The 19,927-nt window shown below is 38.7% G+C and overlaps 1 protein-coding gene across 1 annotated transcript in view; it reads left to right on the top strand.

The window, feature by feature from the left end:
- The first annotated feature begins 592 nt into the window (after window positions 1–592).
- Window positions 593–19,927, top strand: part of pappa2 (pappalysin 2) — a 97,176-nt gene continuing 77,841 nt past the window's right edge. Inside the window, exons 1-3 of the mRNA XM_047156612.2 lie at window positions 593–3,178; window positions 4,213–5,272; window positions 14,648–14,793. Coding sequence (XP_047012568.2) covers window positions 2,266–3,178; window positions 4,213–5,272; window positions 14,648–14,793 — 2,119 coding nt within the window. The 5' untranslated portion in view covers window positions 593–2,265. The remainder of the gene's footprint in view (window positions 3,179–4,212; window positions 5,273–14,647; window positions 14,794–19,927) is intronic.

Here is a 19,927-nt window from a genome sequence, read left to right as displayed (position 1 = left end):
AATGGCAGAAATTTTTGACCTGTTGGTGGCGCTAGAGGTTTTAAGATAGATACTTCAAACTGGCTGTGATTACAGTTCAGACTGTCCTCTATCGGTGTGAAAAATTTCACAACTTTTTACAGTACGGTTCTATGGGCTGCCATAGTCCATGGCAGAATAATAATAATAATAATAATAATAATAATAATAATAATAATAATAATAATAATAAGTAAACTATTGAAAATAATAGGGTCCATCGCCCATTCTGGGCTTGTCCCCTAATAAAACCTGAGCAAAAATCCTGTACATACTGTTTAAAGATGTAAACTTCTACAAACAATCTACCTGTCACAAAAATATCATTTTGTTTTAACTGGACTCCCTTTGATTGTATTTAGCAATAACACAAGAAGGCTGTTTCAAACACCTGTTACAATCAAATATAGAGTGTTTTACAGTTACCAGTTCATTCATTAATATTACAGTGTTTTTCACATTAACTTTCAGTAGTTAAGTGTTTAAGCTGAAACTGAATATGTTGGGGAAATATTGAGTCCTGCAGGCTGGGGCTGGTCTGCATGAAGCCTTTATCTCATGTTCACCCAAGCACTCTTCTGTTAAGAAAAAAAAGACATATCTACAGCCCATTGATGTAGGTGATGCATAAGGTTTTGTAATATATTTTTTGGACATTCGGGTTGTTTTTTTTTGTTGTTGTTTTTTTTCCTCTCCACGGGCAGTATATCAGCACTGCTTCCCTTTTCACATGTCAAACAGATGTGGTGTGTCTTGTGTGAGAGCAGTGCAGGGAGGGAAGATGTCAGTGGGAATCAGTGCTTGATCGCGCGCGTGCTTTCCTGAGTGAAAGTGCGAGACATGGGTGGGTGCTAGGGTGAGGAGGGGGCGTCTCTGTGTGACGTCATACCGGTGGAAACGGATAAAAACCAAATAAGCGCGTGAGTTTGAGCTTCACGGGGGAAAAAAAAATAAAAAACCTGAGGGAGAGCTCGGCGGCAGGAGTGGATGCAGGAGGAATACGCAGGGCAAAGAGCAGCTGACGCACAAACCCAAGTATCCTGAAAAGGGTATTGTCATTGGAAACCTCATCCTTCATATTTTCAAAGTCGAAGGTTTTTTTTGTTGTTGTTGTTGCTTTTTTTTTTTTTGTTTGTTTTTTTTTGTACAGACTGAGGATCACGCGCGTGCCATTCGTCACCAGCTGAAGAGAAACAAGTGATGACAACAGACTCTATCTCTTGCGTCCCCGTGCGCTGGAAACCGGCTTATTTAATAAATTATTGAGTGGATGGTCAGAGCTTTTACTTTTTTTCCCCTCTCCTGTGCGGTCAAATGAAACCTCAAGATACTTTTTGTTTTCCTTGGTGTGGTGAACACGCAGGACGGAAGGAGAGAGCGTGAAAAGTGGCGACAGGCTACCTCTTATAACCTAACCTTAACCTTAGATTCCATATAACCAAACAACCGGATAGCATCCTTTATTATTATTATTATTATTATTATTATTATTATTATTATTATTATTATCATTATTATTATTATTTTGTGTTTATTTAAGAGCTATAGCACCGTGGAGAATTTTCCTTGAGTCCAGTGATGCTACGCCTTAACAGGTGACATATTTCGCGCGCGTATGAGCGTGAGGTGTTTTGGCTTTCTTTATATAGCTATAGCCAAATGTTGTCATCCGACATGGTGCACTGATACCAGAACAGATTTCTACAAAAATCTACATAAATATGAGAGGTAAATAAAACCGGTATAAATAACTAACTAAATAAATAAATAAATAAGAAATGCGTGCTAGAGAAGATAATCCAGTGAAGCTGCTTTGAGTGGAGGGGAAAAAACTCACATTGGCTCAGAAATCAAGGTGTAGGCTGTATATAATCGATTTTCACTCAATAATAACTGTTAAAATGGCTCCCCCCCAACGTAGAATAAGTTACAATAAGAAACAATAATTCATATTCACCTTTATATTTAACCAGTATTTCTCGAAATAATCAGCAGAAAGACATTTCCCTCAATTTAGTAGTCTGATATTAGGATGGTTTCAGTCAATAACACACCAGCAGTGTAATTTTTTTTCGCTCAAATGTTCTTGGTGACATTTAGTAATCATTTAGTAGAGTTGACATATTATTCGTAGTTTATTTTTGTTTTGCTACTGGTGGGGCGTTTGACAACATAATACAAGAACCCGTCCTCAAACTGATAATTCCAGATTGAATGATTTGATTATGCAGAGGAATTAATTGCACAATGCTTATCAGACTACTGACCATCATTCTTGTAATATTCCACACATGGCTGCTAAACACAGCTCTGTCAGACCACATTCAGCGCTATAGGCAGAGTCTTGTGCTGAAAGAGGCTAAGAAACAGACTGTTGAAGAGCAGTGTGGCTCGGTCAGCCTCAGTGTCCCTGCAGCCCGACACTATCTTCTAGCAGGCATGCCAGGCAAGTATATCCGCCTGCCAGGCCTCTGTCTGAAATCAGCGCTGAACACAGGCTTCGGCTCAGGTGAATACAGTTCTGACAGAAGCAGTGTCCCTGGAATGTGTGATGAAAATGGTGACCAAAAAAAACATGGTGATAACTCGCTACTTAAAGCAAATGGAGTGCGGCTCTCTTCTGATCCTGAGTCACGGGACAGGTGCAGCCAAGAAAAAAATGTTGATGGTTTACCACACAGGTCTAACCAAAGGACACATTCAAAACCGAAAGAAGCACTGGACTCCTCATATGCTGACAACTCTGCACAGTTTTTCTCACTGAAAAAGACAAATTCAAGCAGTGAAACCTCTAAATCAGCATCAGTCGTGCCAGAACTCCAAAGCCCTAGGACATGGATGAAAAGGAAGAATAGTTCCTCTTCAGCAAGAAGAGTGCCTCGCAGCCCTGTAAAGTTCACTGGTGAAGGGAACAAGCATTTAGGGGATGGGAATGTGGACTACTCTGGGGAGGTGGAGGGAAAGAACAGATCGGGTACAGAATTGTTGCGTGCCAAGATCCACCATGTCCCGCCGAGGTGGATGACGGCTCTGTATTTTAGTCAGAAGGAGCAGCTGAAGGTGAATCCAGCAGCTGGAGTGGAACTTCCTCGCTCCAGCTTCACACTAGAACTATGGGTCAAGCCTGAGGGAGGTCAGAACAATCCAGTCCTTATAGCAGGTTGGTACTCTGTATTGCATTATCAGAATCTTTCATTTGTGTGTAGTAGGCACGCTTATGTGAGTACAGCCCACATCTTCACTTGACTGTGATATAGCAAGTGATTGTGGATTTGCCAAACAGAAGAACTCTCAGGAGTTCTGAAGCACCTTGGAGTTGGATTTAATTATTTAATTACTGGAAATGATCCATTATTGCAATTGTACTTGATCCTAAATATGGCTTTGTATGATTACTGTAAGGAAAAAGGACGTGTGTTTTCAGCAAAACCATAAATGTACTTTGTTTATGTCACCCCCCCACCCCCTTACACACACGCGCACATATGCGCACACATACACACACACACACACACACACACACACACACACACACACACACACACACACACACACACACACAGACAGCGTACCAGGTGTAATAAATCACGCGGTCCACTAGAGGGAAAACACATTTTTTAGTGTGTTCAAAAACACAAAACAAGTTCATAGCAGTTATTGGATAATATGGTTTAAAATTAATAACTGAATAATGATCTGAGAATTTACTTTGTCCACACTTTAAACCTCTTATGTGAAGAACTGAAGATACAGCATAAAAATGATTCATTAGACAGATGGAATTAAATGTATATGGCCACACATGCAAGCATGCTATGCTCAAGGTGGAATGTCTGAATGAATGAAACCTTTTGGCTTGTATCTGCCTTGTGCCCTTCATGATGCGTTGTTTAGGATCGCCAGCTTTCTTTTTCCAGTATTCAGGGAGCACAGTGTCTGTGTTCATGTGAGTGGGTGTGGGGTGGGTGAAGGGGTTCCCTGCCCTTTCTCTGTCCTTCTCTGTGAACATCTGGAGGCCAGACTACTCATTACAAATAGCAGCTGGGAATAGCGGTGACTTTGTTCCATTCATTTAAAATTTTCAACATTTTCAGAAAAAGTTAATCCCAATTTTAAAAGCACAGGCAATGGACTAACCTTTTATATGTGCTAAACCATTATGCATACTTCTTTTTATTTTTTATTTTTATTAAGGTGTGTTTGACAACTGCACCAGCCACAGTGAAAAGGGGTGGTCTGTTGGCATCCGGACTTCCAAACCCATGGGGAAAAAAGATAGCTGCTTCTTCTTTACTCTTCGTACAGACCGTGCCCAAAGATCCACCACTCTTGCTGGACATCAGCACTACCAGCCAGGTGCCTGGACTCATGTTGTTGCCAGGTATGATGGCCACCGGATGGCTCTATTTATAGATGGTGCCAAGGTCAAAGAGAGCACACAGCAGTCTGGTGATCTGTACAGCCCTTTTATCAAGAGCTGTCGCACATTTTTGCTGGGAGGTAACCTCTCTAACTCTGAACAAGGCTTTCGAGGTTATCTAGGAGGTGTTGTCCTATGGGATCATGCTCGCAGTAGGAGTGAGCTTTTTAAAAGTGATGTGTGGCGTTCAACGAAACAGAACCCCCTGATAGAACTCTGGGCTGACTTTTCCATGATGGAGGAAAAATGGGTGCCGTATAAAGACCGCCAACACCCAGCCACTGTAGTCTTACCAGCACCAGAACAGGAGCTGATTTCACCTTTCCTGCCTCCTCCATGCGGTGTGACTATTTGTGACAATCCAGATATTATCCTGAGCTACAACCAGAACTGGGAGCTGCGGGCTGCTAAGAGGCTACGATACCGTGTGGTAAACGTGTGCAATGATGATGGTAGCAATCCCACTGTGTCAGAGCAGCAGATTCTTTCCCAGAAGCAGGCACTGGAAGAAGCTTTTGGACCATACAACCTGACACTGGAGCTCAGCATAATAAATGTGTACAACTCATCACTGCGGCGACGCCTTGTGCTCAGCAACTGCCATATGACCAAGGTGGGAGACCGTCACTGTGACCGGGAGTGTGATCACCCACTCACAGGCCGTGATGGAGGAGACTGTCTGCGTCCAAGCACCTGCTACAGCTGGATGAGGGGCGATGGGGTGTGTCAGCCTGAATGTAACACCATCCACTATGACTATGATGATGGTGACTGCTGTGACCCAGAGGTCACTGATGTCACAAGAACATGTTTTGACCCTGAGTCACCTGAAAGGTAAATTTCAGTCCTTACAGACATACATACAATATAGACGGTACTCTTATAAAAATAACACGGCATAATGTAGAGATGAATTAAAACTGAATACAAACCATTTAACAAATATAGTTTAAATGTTTGCCTAATTGTAACAAGTGGTACCACCGGTAACGGATGGACATCCTGAGTTGCTTTATTCAGGCTTTTCATGGAATCCTAGAAAAACACAGGCTGATTCTAAACAGATGAAATCCTAATTTATATCCACAAGCTAAGAACTACAATTACACAGCTATGAAAACAAAAACAAGAAACACAGCTTAGGACTGCAGTAAAGTCTTGAAAGAATTCAGAATGGTGCAACACAAATGAAAAAGTACATATATTCAAGTTGGAATTAAAATACCGGCCACAACTTGAATAAAGATAGATGTGAACAGCAAGGGGAAGTTCACGGTGGAGTTGTAGCCAGTCAATGCATCTGCATTTCTATACATTTCACAGCATCATCTGGTGTAACTGTCTTTTCTCTTTGGCATGGGTTGAAGATGCTTTGAAAAGAATTTGCTTTAAAAATGGGGGTGCACACTTCACAATGTCTTCATAACGCATAAAAAACAACTATTGAGGATTTGATGTTTCAAATTTTGATTATCCCCTGCTTGAGTCTGCAAATGTTTTGAGTTTTAAAGTAAAGCAAAGGTGATATCTTGTCATGAAAGAATACTCCCTTAGTGTTTTTGTGACTGTCAGAATACTTTGTATTACACAAAAAGCAAAGCATACTAATGTGAAATTCTGGAACTGTTTTAAAAGCACGAAAAACATGGATGTGGACGGAACCCAAAGGATATGCTTTATATTGCTAAACAACAAAACCAGAAATCTCAGTGAGTTCTCTGTGACAGGCAGGCTTATTTGGCTAGCCATGGTATCTCTTTCCTTTAAAAAAAAAAAAATTAAATTAAAAAGAGAACCCATATAGGTAGAAAAACTTCAGCTGTGGGGAAAAGGTTTTATTGTAGTTTGATTGAATATACAGCTCTGCATCAGGTAAATGCCCTGTGCGGTTACACTATTTTTTATTTTGAGTTTATACAATGCATATGTAAAATCTTACAACAACCGAACACTATGAGGCATGTGCCTAAATGATTATTTACAGTAGACATAATGAGACCATTGAAAAGACCGATTATGTACAGTATTAACTATGAACTCTTTTCCCCTTTTCCTCTCATCTCTTATTCTCAGGTTAATTCTTAATGTAAATATCATCATTCTCAAATATCCCTAAATCTTAAATTGTCATTCTGCATGATATGTCATAGGTGACGTAAGACTGTTGCAGTAGTGCACGTTTGGAAGTGTAGTGCCAGACATACTATGCCATGGGGTCTTGTGGCCCTCGTGCAGCCAGCTGTTGCAGTTTTATGGTCTGTTGCAGTTTTATATTTCAGTTTCATGAACAACTTATGGCAAAGAGTTCTACTTTTGAAGGCGCCTATCTGTTCTTGCAGAATTCCCACTGCGAGTAATGGAGCTTGAGTGATACACTTGGATGGTGGTCTGAAAAACATTTTGCTGCTTGTTTTGCATTGGGACACTTTAAAAGATGACAAAAGCAGGTCTTAAGCAAAAGTCGAAAGCAGACTCTCTGAGACCAATAGAGAAAGTGGAATGTAGAGAAAGAGAAGAGAGTGAAACAACAGGATGGAAAAGTGGTTCTCAGTCATGCTGATAAGGAAGTAACAATTTCAGGATTTACCTGACCATGTTGGAACAGTGCAACAGTGAGGAGAATTAATATAGGGATTACATTTTGATTCCAGTATAAATTACGTTTTTATGAGAAGGTCTGCAAGTTTGCTTTTATACTGGGCGAGTTACTGTTCAGGTATCTGCAGCTGGGTGTGACCAAAAGCAGTCGCTATGCAAATTTGTTGTTCAAGCACGGGCAAGGTTCTCCAGAGATCCACAGGAGCATTTTGGTAATGCTCTGACATGAAATGAGAACAAAGGAAGAACATATTTATTTGGACATTTAAGCCTTGAGTTTCCATTGGTTAGTATGATTAGTTGATTTTTGCACCCATGATGATCAGATGATGAGTTTTGATCAGCAGATTATATTGTATAAGTTTGAACAAATTGCTGATTATACAGACACTAAATTGGCATATCATTACTATTTTTTTTAGAAAGCAATATTGCATTAATGCTAATGGCATATAATAATCTGCTCTATGAGAACTCCCTTTGTTAATCCATCATTTCATTCATTCATAAATTTTCATTAACTACTTTATCCTGGACAGGATAACTCGGATTGGGTGACCGTCCCAGGAACACCTTGTGTGAGAGCGAAATACATTTTGGTACATTAGTATCATACATATGGTACATCCATGGATGGTACATTAGTCTACAATAGGGCACATCCATAATTTCATGTTATTTTTCAATCATGTTTTTCAGTGAACAATTTAAACAAGGCCTTTAAAAATTTTTTTTTAAAAAAGGCTATTGTTGATCCTTACTTAATGTCTTGTTCCAGGAGCTTTGCATGAAGTAGATGGATGAAGCATTCAACGTTGTATATGCACATTTTAAATATACGCATTACGTAATAGACACAAATATACACATTTTATGATTTTGACTTAATGTCCATATAAGTTACAGACATGCATGGATAAAGCTTGTTTTTGTGAAATTAATAAATTTTGAACTATTCCGCGAAACTGGCTCTATATGAGACAGTTTGGGGAAATTGAAGTGTTCCAAAAGACTGACCCACTGCTTGCTTACATAATAAGTTTAAATGTTAGAAGCACCATGCTTCCAGGGGAAGATGGAGTGGGTCCAGGGAATGGTAGGTGGTTTGGCTAATGAGGTAGACCTTCTGGCATGTTACAAAAGGCCATTAAGACCTGGACCTTCTCAAACCACCAGGGCAGTGATAGGAGGTAAAAAGGCTTTCCAAGTATGAAAGCAACTGAGGATTAAAATTACATGTGACATAAAAAAGTTAGCTTTATATTTTAGATGAACCATATGTTATTGTTTTACAGCCATGAGAGAGGCAGTGGTTGGGCAGAATCTGGAGGAATAAAAGGTGCTACTTACATGAGATATTAATTTTATGAATATGTCTGTCGTTAACTGTCAGGAAAGTAAAACCGTGAAATTATTCAGGAGATTAAAAAAAAAAATCCATGCTTTCTGCATATAATTGTTCAAGCTTTACTCTATTAGTTATGTACAGACTGAATACAAATGGTATATAACAGGTCACCACAGATGATTACAAAATGAAATTAACAGTCTTTTTATACTTCTATTTTAACTTTGCCTTAGTTTTAAGAATATAAAATGAGGGTTCTTCTGGGTTTAACAGGAGGGATTTTGCTGCCTAATAAAACGTCAGTTTTTAATGCCGTAAACACCCTATTTTATTTGAGGACGTTTCTGCTGTAAAAATTAACACGTCAAGGAAACAACATTAAACATTCATTTACCCATTGTTTCAGACCAGATTGTTACTATTTACTGCAGATTCTTGTTAACTGAGCTTTGTAAAAATATAAAAAGTTAATCTATCAAGTGGAAAAGGGGCAAACCAAGATCCCCTTTTTCCAACTGAAACACTTCTGCCCTCACTGTGCATTTGCGTACACAGCTATGCAGTGAGCTAAACACTTACAAAAAGAGACCCAAGGTGTGAGCTGGCTTTAGGCCTATTTTAATGGAAGTGGTGTGTGAAATGGCAAAAACAACAGCCATGCGGAATTAAGTTCAAGACATCACTGAGTTACAATTCAGTATACTGCATGTGTTAGTGCAGCCAATTTGCTACTACTTAAACAGATCTGCTCTCTATACACAAACAACTATGAAAATGTCTAATTTCTTACAGACAATAACAGAAGTATATAAAGTAAACACAGACATTTAATATTGTCGCACTGTTGTCTGAAGAGATTGCCTTCAGACTTTTAGAGTTTGTAATCAAACTTACCTTGGGATGCAGGGAGTGCGCCAACCTACTGAGTAAGGAGCGTTTTGTTAGGACTTCATGAGTGAGCAAGCGGGAAAAGATTGCAACAAGGATGCAGGAAATGATACCAATCATTTGTGGAAGTTTCTGACCAACATCAAGGTCTTGTAGGCCCTTGGCAAGATCTTCTGTGGGGAAATTTCTCTTGACTTCTGAGTTATTAGAAGCAATCTTGTGAATTCTAATGTTCCACTGAGCACATCAGTGGCATTTGTTATACTGAAAAAGACTATCACAAACATAGAAGTTTTATACAATAGACTTTAAGTTAAAACTCTAATGATGCTCATACTTAAGTTCCTATTAACACAATTAGCACTGTTTGACTCTATAGTGCACAGTTACAGAAGATAAATTATTTATAATAATATTATAAGGTGTCAACAAGAAGAGGATTGGTTCCCTTTTGAGTCTGGTTCAGCTCAAGCTTTCTTCGTCTTGTCGTTTTATGTAAAGTTTCCTTGTCACCATTACCTGGCTTGCTCATTCAAATATAAATTGTATATTGGGATTTCTGTAAATCTACTTTGTAACCATGTAGATTGTTAAAAGTGCTATATATAAGTAAAAAATGAATAGAATAGAATAGAAGTGTCTTTCTACAGACTGCCTTGCTTCTACACCAAAGATCTTTTCTCCCTCCATAGCTGCTTGCTTAAGGCCATAAGTCAACACAGCTGGTGAGAAATGTTTGCCAAAAACATGGACCTTCATGTGGTAATCCCGTGTTGCTGTCAAGCTGGTGGTGCAAATCCATAGAATGCAGAGGTAGTCAGTGATCTTCTCTGACTAGAAAGCTATAAAACACCTGTTGAATGTCAGCCAATTTTGCAACAGGCTTGGATTTGCAAAAGATTTGGACTGCAGCCCTTCTTTGGTTTGGTTTCCGAGGGTACTAAACCCCAAAGCTGGGCAAGTAACCAACACACTCTGTTGTCCTCCAATTTTGAGCTGGTTTGCCATATCTGTTAACGCAGGTCTGCCCCATGAATGCTACAAAATGGTCTGTTATTCCACAATAACATAGGCTCAGAAATAAAACGGAGAGAAGAACTGAAGCTTTTTTGATATTAAAACACTGTGCCACAGTAAAACTAAAAAATGTAAACTTAGTAAGGCTAGGTATGAAAAAAAGGAATTTTTTCCTAGAGCTGCTGCTAAGGTTTGTCAAAACCTGTGTCACCCATTCTCAAGAATTTTTGTGAGCACAACTTAAGCAGACATCAATGGCCCATCCCAAATCAAATTGTCGGATATAGGGTACATGGTTTTGCCATTTCTTCATGTTTTCTTTCCATGGATGATGCCCCTGTCATGCAAGCTGGAACTTGAAGGTGTATGTCTCCATTAGCCGATTTCACCATAAACTTGATGGCATCTTCCAGGTGTATCTGTTGTGCCAGAGTATATCTTACATACCTTGGAGTCCCTTCCTACAGATTGCATAGCCACACACAGCTATAGTTGGACTAGTTTCACTGTGCCCCCACTGTGCTCTGGGGCTGGTGTGTTGGACCCCTTCAGAGTCCAAGGTACTGGTTCTGCAAGTAAAGCTAAAATGTGTTGATTACTGTTGCACTCTGAACAGTGGATTACTGCTTTACATTTCTTTGATGAATAGTTGAAGCACAGCATTTAAAGCATATGGAATGCTCTTGCAAAAAATCCCTTTTGTCAATTGGCATAAGTCCTCATCACGTTTTAAGGGAAATAATTTTTTATGGATAGGGCATTGTCTGTTAGTATCTTCAGTGGAGTTTTTAGAGTAAAGAGGATTGAAGATCTTAAACCTGCTTTTCTGACTAAGATAGGGGCCTTGAATTTCCACTACTTGGCTGGAGATTTCTCCAAGTTTTTGATGTTTTGAGAGGGAAACCTGGGTCAGTCCTCATCTCTGCATTGCAACATACAAAATCCACAGAGACTGAGAGTGGGGGATACGGTAGGCAGTACTCCCTTTTATAGCGAACCACAGCAGGCTACGTGTTGTCTCCTCTAAGGCGAACACATCCACTTCCAATTGGCCAAACCTCCGCCATATGGACTCGCCTACTTGTGGATAGAGCCTCCAATCCCCTCAGCCCCTGCCTCAACGGGATGTCTGCCCCCACATTCTGCTTACCCGGAATTCACATTGCACTTGAGTCTGCCTGAACAGGGGTTGCGAACGTAATCCTCCCTGGTGGTTGATATGAGACAACCACTGTATTGTCTAACACATGCTGACCTCCCAACTGAGGAGAAGGAATTCAGTGCTAAGAGTACGGCACAAACCTCTAGACGATTTATGTGCCACAATAGATGAGGGCCGCTCCAGAGACCGTGAGGGAGGCGCCTGTCATTACCATCTTACAATAAAGAGACACCCCTAGAGTGGGACCTGAGGCTATAAACCGGGGACACCTCCAAGTTCTCAGAACATGTAGGCATCGCCGTGTGACATTGATTAATCTCAGGGGTTTCATCCTCAGATAAATCCCCCGACTTTCAGCCACCACTGAACAGTCTCATGTGCAATGGGCTCAGTGGTATGTCATTGGCCTCTGCTGCCATAAGCCTCAATAGTCTCCACTGAGACTGGGGGGATGCCCAGACCTAAGCTTATCTTGCTCAATGTTGATAGGATTGCCCTACACATATTGGGGATAGGCACACGCTCATCGTAATCGAATCCCATATAATCACTGGAAAAATCACTGTCAACTGGAGAAGGTTCAACCTGAGCCCCAAGCTGCTCACATGGGCAAGAACAACATTTCGGTGTTGAATCGCCAACTTCCTGGACTGCGCTAGAATTATCGCGGATTATTGTGGATGCCCTGGAGTCGCAAAGGAGCCAGTGCGGCATCCGTGCACTTTGTGACAGAGCAAGGGGATAAAACTACACTGAAAGGAGGAGCTGATATTGATACGTGTTGCCTCCAAACGCGAATCTCAGGAACGTCCTGTGACTGGGCAGTGGAATACTTTTTTAGATCTATCGTCACAAACTAATTCTCAAACTGAGTCTGTGAAACAGTATGTTTGAGCATCAAGATCCTGATCCTGTATGTCCAAAGAGTATGGTTCAGATGACGCAGATCTAAAATTGGCCGCATACCCTGTCTTTTCTGTGGACCAGTAAATAACATTTGTAAAGCCTCCCTCCCTCAGAGAAGAGGGAGGGAGGTTCATAGTTGTGAGAGTTGATGGGAAGAAGCATGTCACTATTGCATTATTGTGCTGAGGCTGTCACACTGAACCACAGACTGTCATGCAAGGTGTGGGACTTTTTTTTAAATAGAAGAGGCGTGTGAATCTCAACAAAAAAAAAAACAACAACAGCCATATGGAATTAAATCCAGGATATCACTGAGTTCACAGTATGATAACGTAATCTAAAAATATTACAGTTTCACTGTTTCATGATATTAGTCAATCATACATAAATTACACGAGCCTATGGTGAAAGTTAAAATAAATATTTATTATGAAATTTTTGTACAAATGTACTATATATATGTATATATAAAGCAAAAGGAAACAAAAAGATTAAAATCCCCTAATTATTGTTCATTCTGTGGCATAAGATTTCTAGACATATTTCTGTTGCCAGAGGACATCTGTACTAATTGCGATTGATTTGTATGGGAGAGATGATCTCTGTTTAAATCACAGAGATGGGAGTGTTTTTATAATGTACACTATATGGCCAAAGGTTTGTGGACACCTGACCATCACACCCATATGTACTTTTCAAACATCCCATTCCAGATTTAGTCTGCCCTTTGCTATAATACATATTTTTTATAATATCCAGTCTTCTGGGAAGGCTTTCCACTAGATTTTGAAGGGTGGTGTGCTGATTTGTGCTCATTCAGCCACAAAGGCATTAGTGAGGTCAATGATGTTGGGCGAGGAGGCCTAAAGATGTTCAGTAGCGTCGAGATCGGGGCTCTGTGCAGGCCACTCGAGTTATTCCACTCCAACCTTGGAATACCATGTCTTCATGGAGCATATTTTGTGCACGGGGGCATTGTCATGCTGGAACGTTTGTACCAGCTTCCCTAAAACCCTCAATCATTGCTTCTCTGACAAGTTCTTTTAAACAATTTCAGCAGGTGAAGATAGAAAAGGGTGCTTCATGAAGTGTCTGCTGAAGAAATAAACACACAACCTCTTTTCCCAAAAGGATATGACAGAATATTTGGCAACATGTCAAATCAGATGGGATATAATATATTACCCGGGATTATTTCTACTAGACATTTAATAGTAGGTAAAATACAGTGTAATCTTCCCAGATGAATACATACACAGTCTGATTGGGATTCAAATACCAGAAAGAGTCCAGTTATAATTACATTACCCCAGCTTTTACTCAATTTTTGAGTGCGAGTTCGCCATAAAATCTATTAGGCTGTCAGTATTTATCAAATTGACATTATAAGATGAAAAGAGTGGCTGTGCGAGATAGAAAAGATAGAAATGCATTTTAATTGGTACTGTAAAAAAAGTCAACAGTAATATAACCATCCAGTCATATTCCATGACTAACTATGAAAATCTGACCCCACAACAACCCTAGTGCTTATATGCAGCACAGTCAACTAATTTCTATGTAGAGTGCTGTGAAAAAGTATTTGCCACATCCTGATTTCTTCTGGTTTTTTTTTTTTTTTTTTTTTTCTATATATAAATTGTTTCAGAAATTAAAACAAAATCTAATATAAAACAAAGGCAACCTGAGTAAACCCAAGATACAATTTGTAAATGATATTGTTATTTACTGAAGCAAAAATGTTATCCAATACCAACTGGGCCTGTGTGAAAATGTATTTGCCCCCATAGTTACTAAGTCCCCAAATGAAACTGAAACTGCATTCATAATGGGGTTGAGCTGGACTAGACGCAATCAGGCCTGATTACTGCAAACCCTGTTCAATCAAATCAACACTTAAATAGTGGTTTAATAGTTAAAGTGTTGATATAAATAGAGGTCAGCTTGCTTTCCCCAGTGTGATTCAGTGTGCACAACTGTGGAATAGCAGCAACATGCTGCAACTGCACCTCTAGAGGCCACTAAATTCAACAATATGTTGGGGCCAGAATAGATACATGCTAATCCTGAAGATTAAGAAAGTATTACGATCTACAGTAGTCTAGTGTCCTTGATGTGCATGATGTCTTTTGAAGGGATATTATTAGAATTTACTGTCCTAGCATTTTCTTGGAAAAGGACATCATTTCTTTATTCTAGGAAAATTATTATCTCACAAGTTTCAATGTCTGTTAGTAGAACCTGTGTTTCCCCATAAGCAGCTGATTGTAACTGAATCTGTCTAACCCAGGGCTTACCTGAGTGTGAAGGAACTGAAGGAGTTGCTTCACCTGAACAGCTCGGACACCCTGAATGTGTTCTTTGCCAAATCAGCTCAAGAGGAACTTGCTGGGGCTGCTACATGGCCATGGGCCAAGGAGGCCCTTACACACCAAGGTGAGTTCCCCCAGACTCCTTCAAAAGTCTTATGACACATGGTCTAACTGTTAAGTATTGATACAATAATAGTTTAAAAGAGGACTAGCATTTTTTCAGTTCTAATCTATTTTAGTGTCTACTTGTTAATATTGAGGTCATTGGACTAGACGCTGTATTCTTGAAGATGTTTTAGCAGTCCTTGGAGCATAGTCAGATGACTTTCTTTCATTCCCTTATATATCCCTAATATAATAATTGTGAATATTAATATATATAAATATATGATATTTTGTGCATTACATTCCATATATCTTCCACATAATAAAACTGACACAGTGAAGAAACCTCATTGAGAACTAAGTTACCTTGAATCAGTATTAGAAATTTCTTTTCCAAAATTTACCTTAAAGACTAAAAACTTTTGTCATTAAGATACTACCAAGTATGGATACTAACCCTTTGTAATGTTAGGTGTGTTACAGCAGGGTAAAGGCACACATATTTATATAGGCCTGAGACCACGATTGATATTCACTGAGCTAGGCTTAAGTTAGTATATTTTTCCTCTTGACCCTTCCACTAACCATGCTATATTATCATTTTACACTACACTTATTCATCCACTGTGCTTTTTCATTCCTGTTGCTGCAAAAATATATGTCACCATCACTTCAAATCGTTTATTTTCCTCTTCATTCCCTTCCAACAGTTTCTGCCTGCTTCCTCCTTGTTCACAGTTCTTGCATTTTACAAGATTAATGGGCTGTAATACTGGGCATAAAAGAAAACACTTGCAACACGCAGAGATTTCCCCCTGCAGATTGCCCTTAATCATGACCTTCCACTGAAAGGTGCATGACAAAGGGAAGAAAATGATCCTGGGTCAACAAACAAACGAAAACATAAGATGTGTTCTTGCCCTGTTGCAACCTTCATTCACCTGCCAGCTGATTTTATGATTCTCATTGTTGCTATGTTTTTGAGCTCATTAACAGAGAATGGAAATGCACTTACATAATGGGAAGGCCTCTTATGTAAGTGCACCTCCTATTGATTTGTGGTGAGTAATCAGACAGTTTGAGCTTGGCTTCTCCAGTTATGACTTTAGCTAATGAGATCACTTTGGCAGCAGCTTGAAGTTGGGACCTTAGAAAAACAGGCTAATAATAATAATAATAATAATAATAATAATAATAATAATAATAATAATAATAATAATGTTATTTTATATAACTCCATTTCAAGAGCTCAAGGATGCTTTACAGTAGTAATACAACGATACATAAACAGTGAACAATCATGGACTAACACAAAATGTGAAAAGCAATGAGCAATCAAGTACAGAAAATGAAATACACAGTACAGATAGTACAGTCACTGAGAAAAATGCACAGCAACAGATTAGGACAGATAACACTGACTACATTTACATGGACAGCAGTAATCTAATTATTGACCTTACTCTGAATAAGACACTATTGTGTTTAAGGTGTTTACATGAGTCGCTTTTAGAATATTCCTTTAATGTTCCCGTTTTACATGTTATAGAACATAGATCGATTAATGCCACATGTCATTATGTCACCGCGCCACGCTGTCCGACGTTCCCTCCAGAATTTCATGTATCAAAATACAGTTCGTCTTCGTTATGGTACCGTTTACAGTTCTGGGTGTTTTTTATTTTTTATTTTTTATGAACGCTTCAAGTGCAGTTAATTATTTGTCATGCTGTACGTGCTAATGGACGACTGCTTGAAACTGTGGGCTGCGTCCCAAATCGCGAACTTACCTACTATACAGTACCCGAGATACATGTATTTCGTCTACTACAGGCCTATAGTAGACAAGTACGTGGTTTGGGACGCAGCCGTGCTCTCTTGTTTGCCGTAAAACGGTTGAGTACTGTCGTGTGTGTACGTGTGCTGTCGCACAATGCGGTGAAAACTCTCACACGACGTTAATAGTGTGATTAAGGTGTGTACATGTCTGTAATACACATCGATAATGCGACTAAAACAGGAGTACTCCACATGTCTTAATTCGATTTGTGTTTACTTCGAGTATGACTTTAACCGGATTAAGGTAATTAAAAATTGCTGTTTACATGCTAGATTCTTAATCAGAGTATCGTCTTAATCCGGTTAATATTGGATTATTGTTGTCCATGTAAACGTACTGACTGAGAAAACAGATATGTTTTTAATTGGGATTTGAACTCTGAGATGAATGTAATGCTGCGAAGAGTCAGAGGTAGTGAATTCCAGATTTTGGGTGCAGCTACACTGAAAGACCTGCCATCCATGGCAGAGAGACGAGATCTAGGGACAGAGAGGAGTCCGAGCCCAGAGGACCTGAGAGAGTGGGTTGGGTTGTAGGGAAGAAGCAGTTCACTAAGATATAAAGGTGCCAAACCGTGAAGTGATTTAAATGTGAGCAGGATTATTTTATATTTAATGCGACATGAAACCAGTAGTCAAAGCAGTTCAGACAGGATTGGAGCAATCTGAGCTGAGTGCTTGGTATGTGTAAGAAGTCAAGCGGCAGAGTTTTGAATATATTGCAACCTAGCAATAGAATTAGCAGATAAACCAATGAGGAGAGCATTGCAATAGTCAAGACATGAGGATATAAATGCATGAACCAATGTTTCAGAGTCTTTAAGGCTAATGAAGAGACAGAGGTGAGCAATGCGACTAAGCTGAAAGAAACCAATTTTAGAAACTGAGTTTATGTGAGCTTCAAAGGTGAAGGAGGGATCAAAGATGATGCCTAAATTTAAAGTCTATCTGGCTAACACAATTAATTGGTAAGAACTTACTTCTTTAATTAGAGTAACCATTTAAATTATACAGTGTATATATATACATATCCTGTCAATCAAAAGAGTGCTGGAAAACACATCGAATTTGTGTGTAAAGATGATATCTCTTGTGTGGAATGAAGACAAAACTGCAGTTTGTGATCTCTGAACTGCTAAAAGTTTTACACCAGCAGCAGTGAAGCTGGTGTAAAAAATTTTATTATTTTTTTTGCCGAGCTGCTCGCGCTGAATTAAAGCGCCAGTACACTGTTGAAAGATTTAAATAAAGATGAGATCAAGTATATATTGCACAGAAAAATATATTTGTAGGTATATTATAATATATTTGTATTTCATATCCAGTTAATGTTAATATATAAAAAGTTGATATTATATATTACCAGTTTGATGTTCAGTGATGAAGTAGAAATGCTTTTGTTTGTGGAGAGTGAATGTGAGACTAACAGGAGGTTTTTTACAATTCAGTCAATGTTAATATGATTTAATAACATTCAATAAGTTAATAATCTTATGCTGGCTCAGATTTTGCCTATTACCTGAAGACACTTAACATAGAAACAGATACTCACATATTCAATTGGAGAAAGAAAAATAAGACACCAGCCGTGAGTGAGAAGAAGCAAGGGTCCAGGTTTATTCTTTCGTTCCACCACACGAGATCCACACAGTTTGAGACGTCCCAAAATGTGATCTCAAAAACCAGAGCTGAAGCGCTTCTATTTATACAGTTTTCTTAGGGTCAAGATGACCCAGACACCAATGGGTTTTAGAAAGAGCTTATCAAAATTACCATTCTGGTTTAGAAAGGGCTTATCAAAATTACCAGTATGTTTTGAAAAGAGCCTTTTCCGAACACCATTAGGTTTGAAAGAGGTACGAGGCACAACATTTCGGAGAGACCTTGGTCTCACAGTTATCTCGCGGGTGCAACGTGACTCAACTACCCTTATAAATGGCCCCTCTTGGTTCTCTCTTAAAAATTAAGGCCTTCGTCTATATTACTCCTGACTTTTTCTCGTGAGACAAGACTCTCCCGCACCTCCAGGTATATTATGAGTAAGTTTCTTTCTCATTTTTCTGTATTTCTGGTTTATAATTTTCTTTCAGATTTGCTTTCATACAGTCCACCAGCCCAGTGAATTCTCAATAAGATTACATATTACTCATACTAGGTCTCCCTCGTGTTTATTTCATGTATATTTTATATACAACACTTACTTTAATCCTCAGAATTTAGTTCATGTGTTCATGTTAATTAGAGTAATGTGTTTTCTGTTGATGAGACCAGTTACTGTGAAACAACTTGTTGAAATGGAGAGAATAAAGTTTTTATTTGCAGTTCTTTCAGAATTGTGGAATTAATTATTATTAATTTAAAAGTAAAAGGCAGAACTATCGGTATCGGCCGATATCACGCTGAATAATCCGTTAATAATCGGCTGAGAAATTTAGTATCGGTGCATCGATTATATATATATATATATATATATATATATATATATATATATATAGACTCTGGGTATCTGCAAAAGCTAGCGGCATCACCTTACGTGCATATGACATCATGCGCCATCGACTAGGAAGCGACTATTACTTCCAGTTAGTAAAAACACTTGTTCTATTTGAGATGATATTGCCTTTCTAAAATTCACATACTAGACCGTAGAGTATATAATGCATAGTGTAAGTGTATAGTATGTCATTTGGGACACAACTTTAGTATTTACACTTTGATGCGTGTTTTCGGAACAGAAGTAACTCAATGAGTAAATGTACCCCGTGCCGTGTGCAGACCAACTAATCGATAATGAGATTCGTTGACAACGAGTTGTTGCAGTCACACATACACACACACATATATATATATATATATATATATATATATATATATATATATATATATATACATATATATTATACCGGTCGAAATTTTGGAAATTGGTGTTGTAGACCATGGTATATATATATATATATATATATATATATATATATATATATATATATATATATATATATATACAGTAGAGCTTTCAACAATATCATCAGCCAAGCATACTTCCAAATCAACACAGAAATGAACCCTACTAAACCTGTCATGTGAGGGAAGTCCACATGCACAAATCTAATAATATAAAGGAGCATAAAATGTTCTACACAGAGAAGTGGACCAAGATCCTTATATTTTAAAAAATATATTTATCATGAAGAGTGCCTATAATTTTGGAGGGCTTCAGGTCTTAATAGCCCTCTTTTTTCAAAACATAAACATTCTTTGTTGATCCAGAAAATATCCATGTAGGACAGTCATTGTCAGTCATTGTCCTACATGAA

Source organism: Ictalurus punctatus, chromosome 7 (genome assembly GCF_001660625.3).
Source record: "Ictalurus punctatus breed USDA103 chromosome 7, Coco_2.0, whole genome shotgun sequence".
In the NCBI taxonomy this organism is placed as follows: domain Eukaryota; kingdom Metazoa; phylum Chordata; class Actinopteri; order Siluriformes; family Ictaluridae; genus Ictalurus; species Ictalurus punctatus.
The sequence above is the reverse complement of the archived record's forward strand: the minus strand, read 5'-3'. Positions and strand labels throughout refer to the sequence as shown.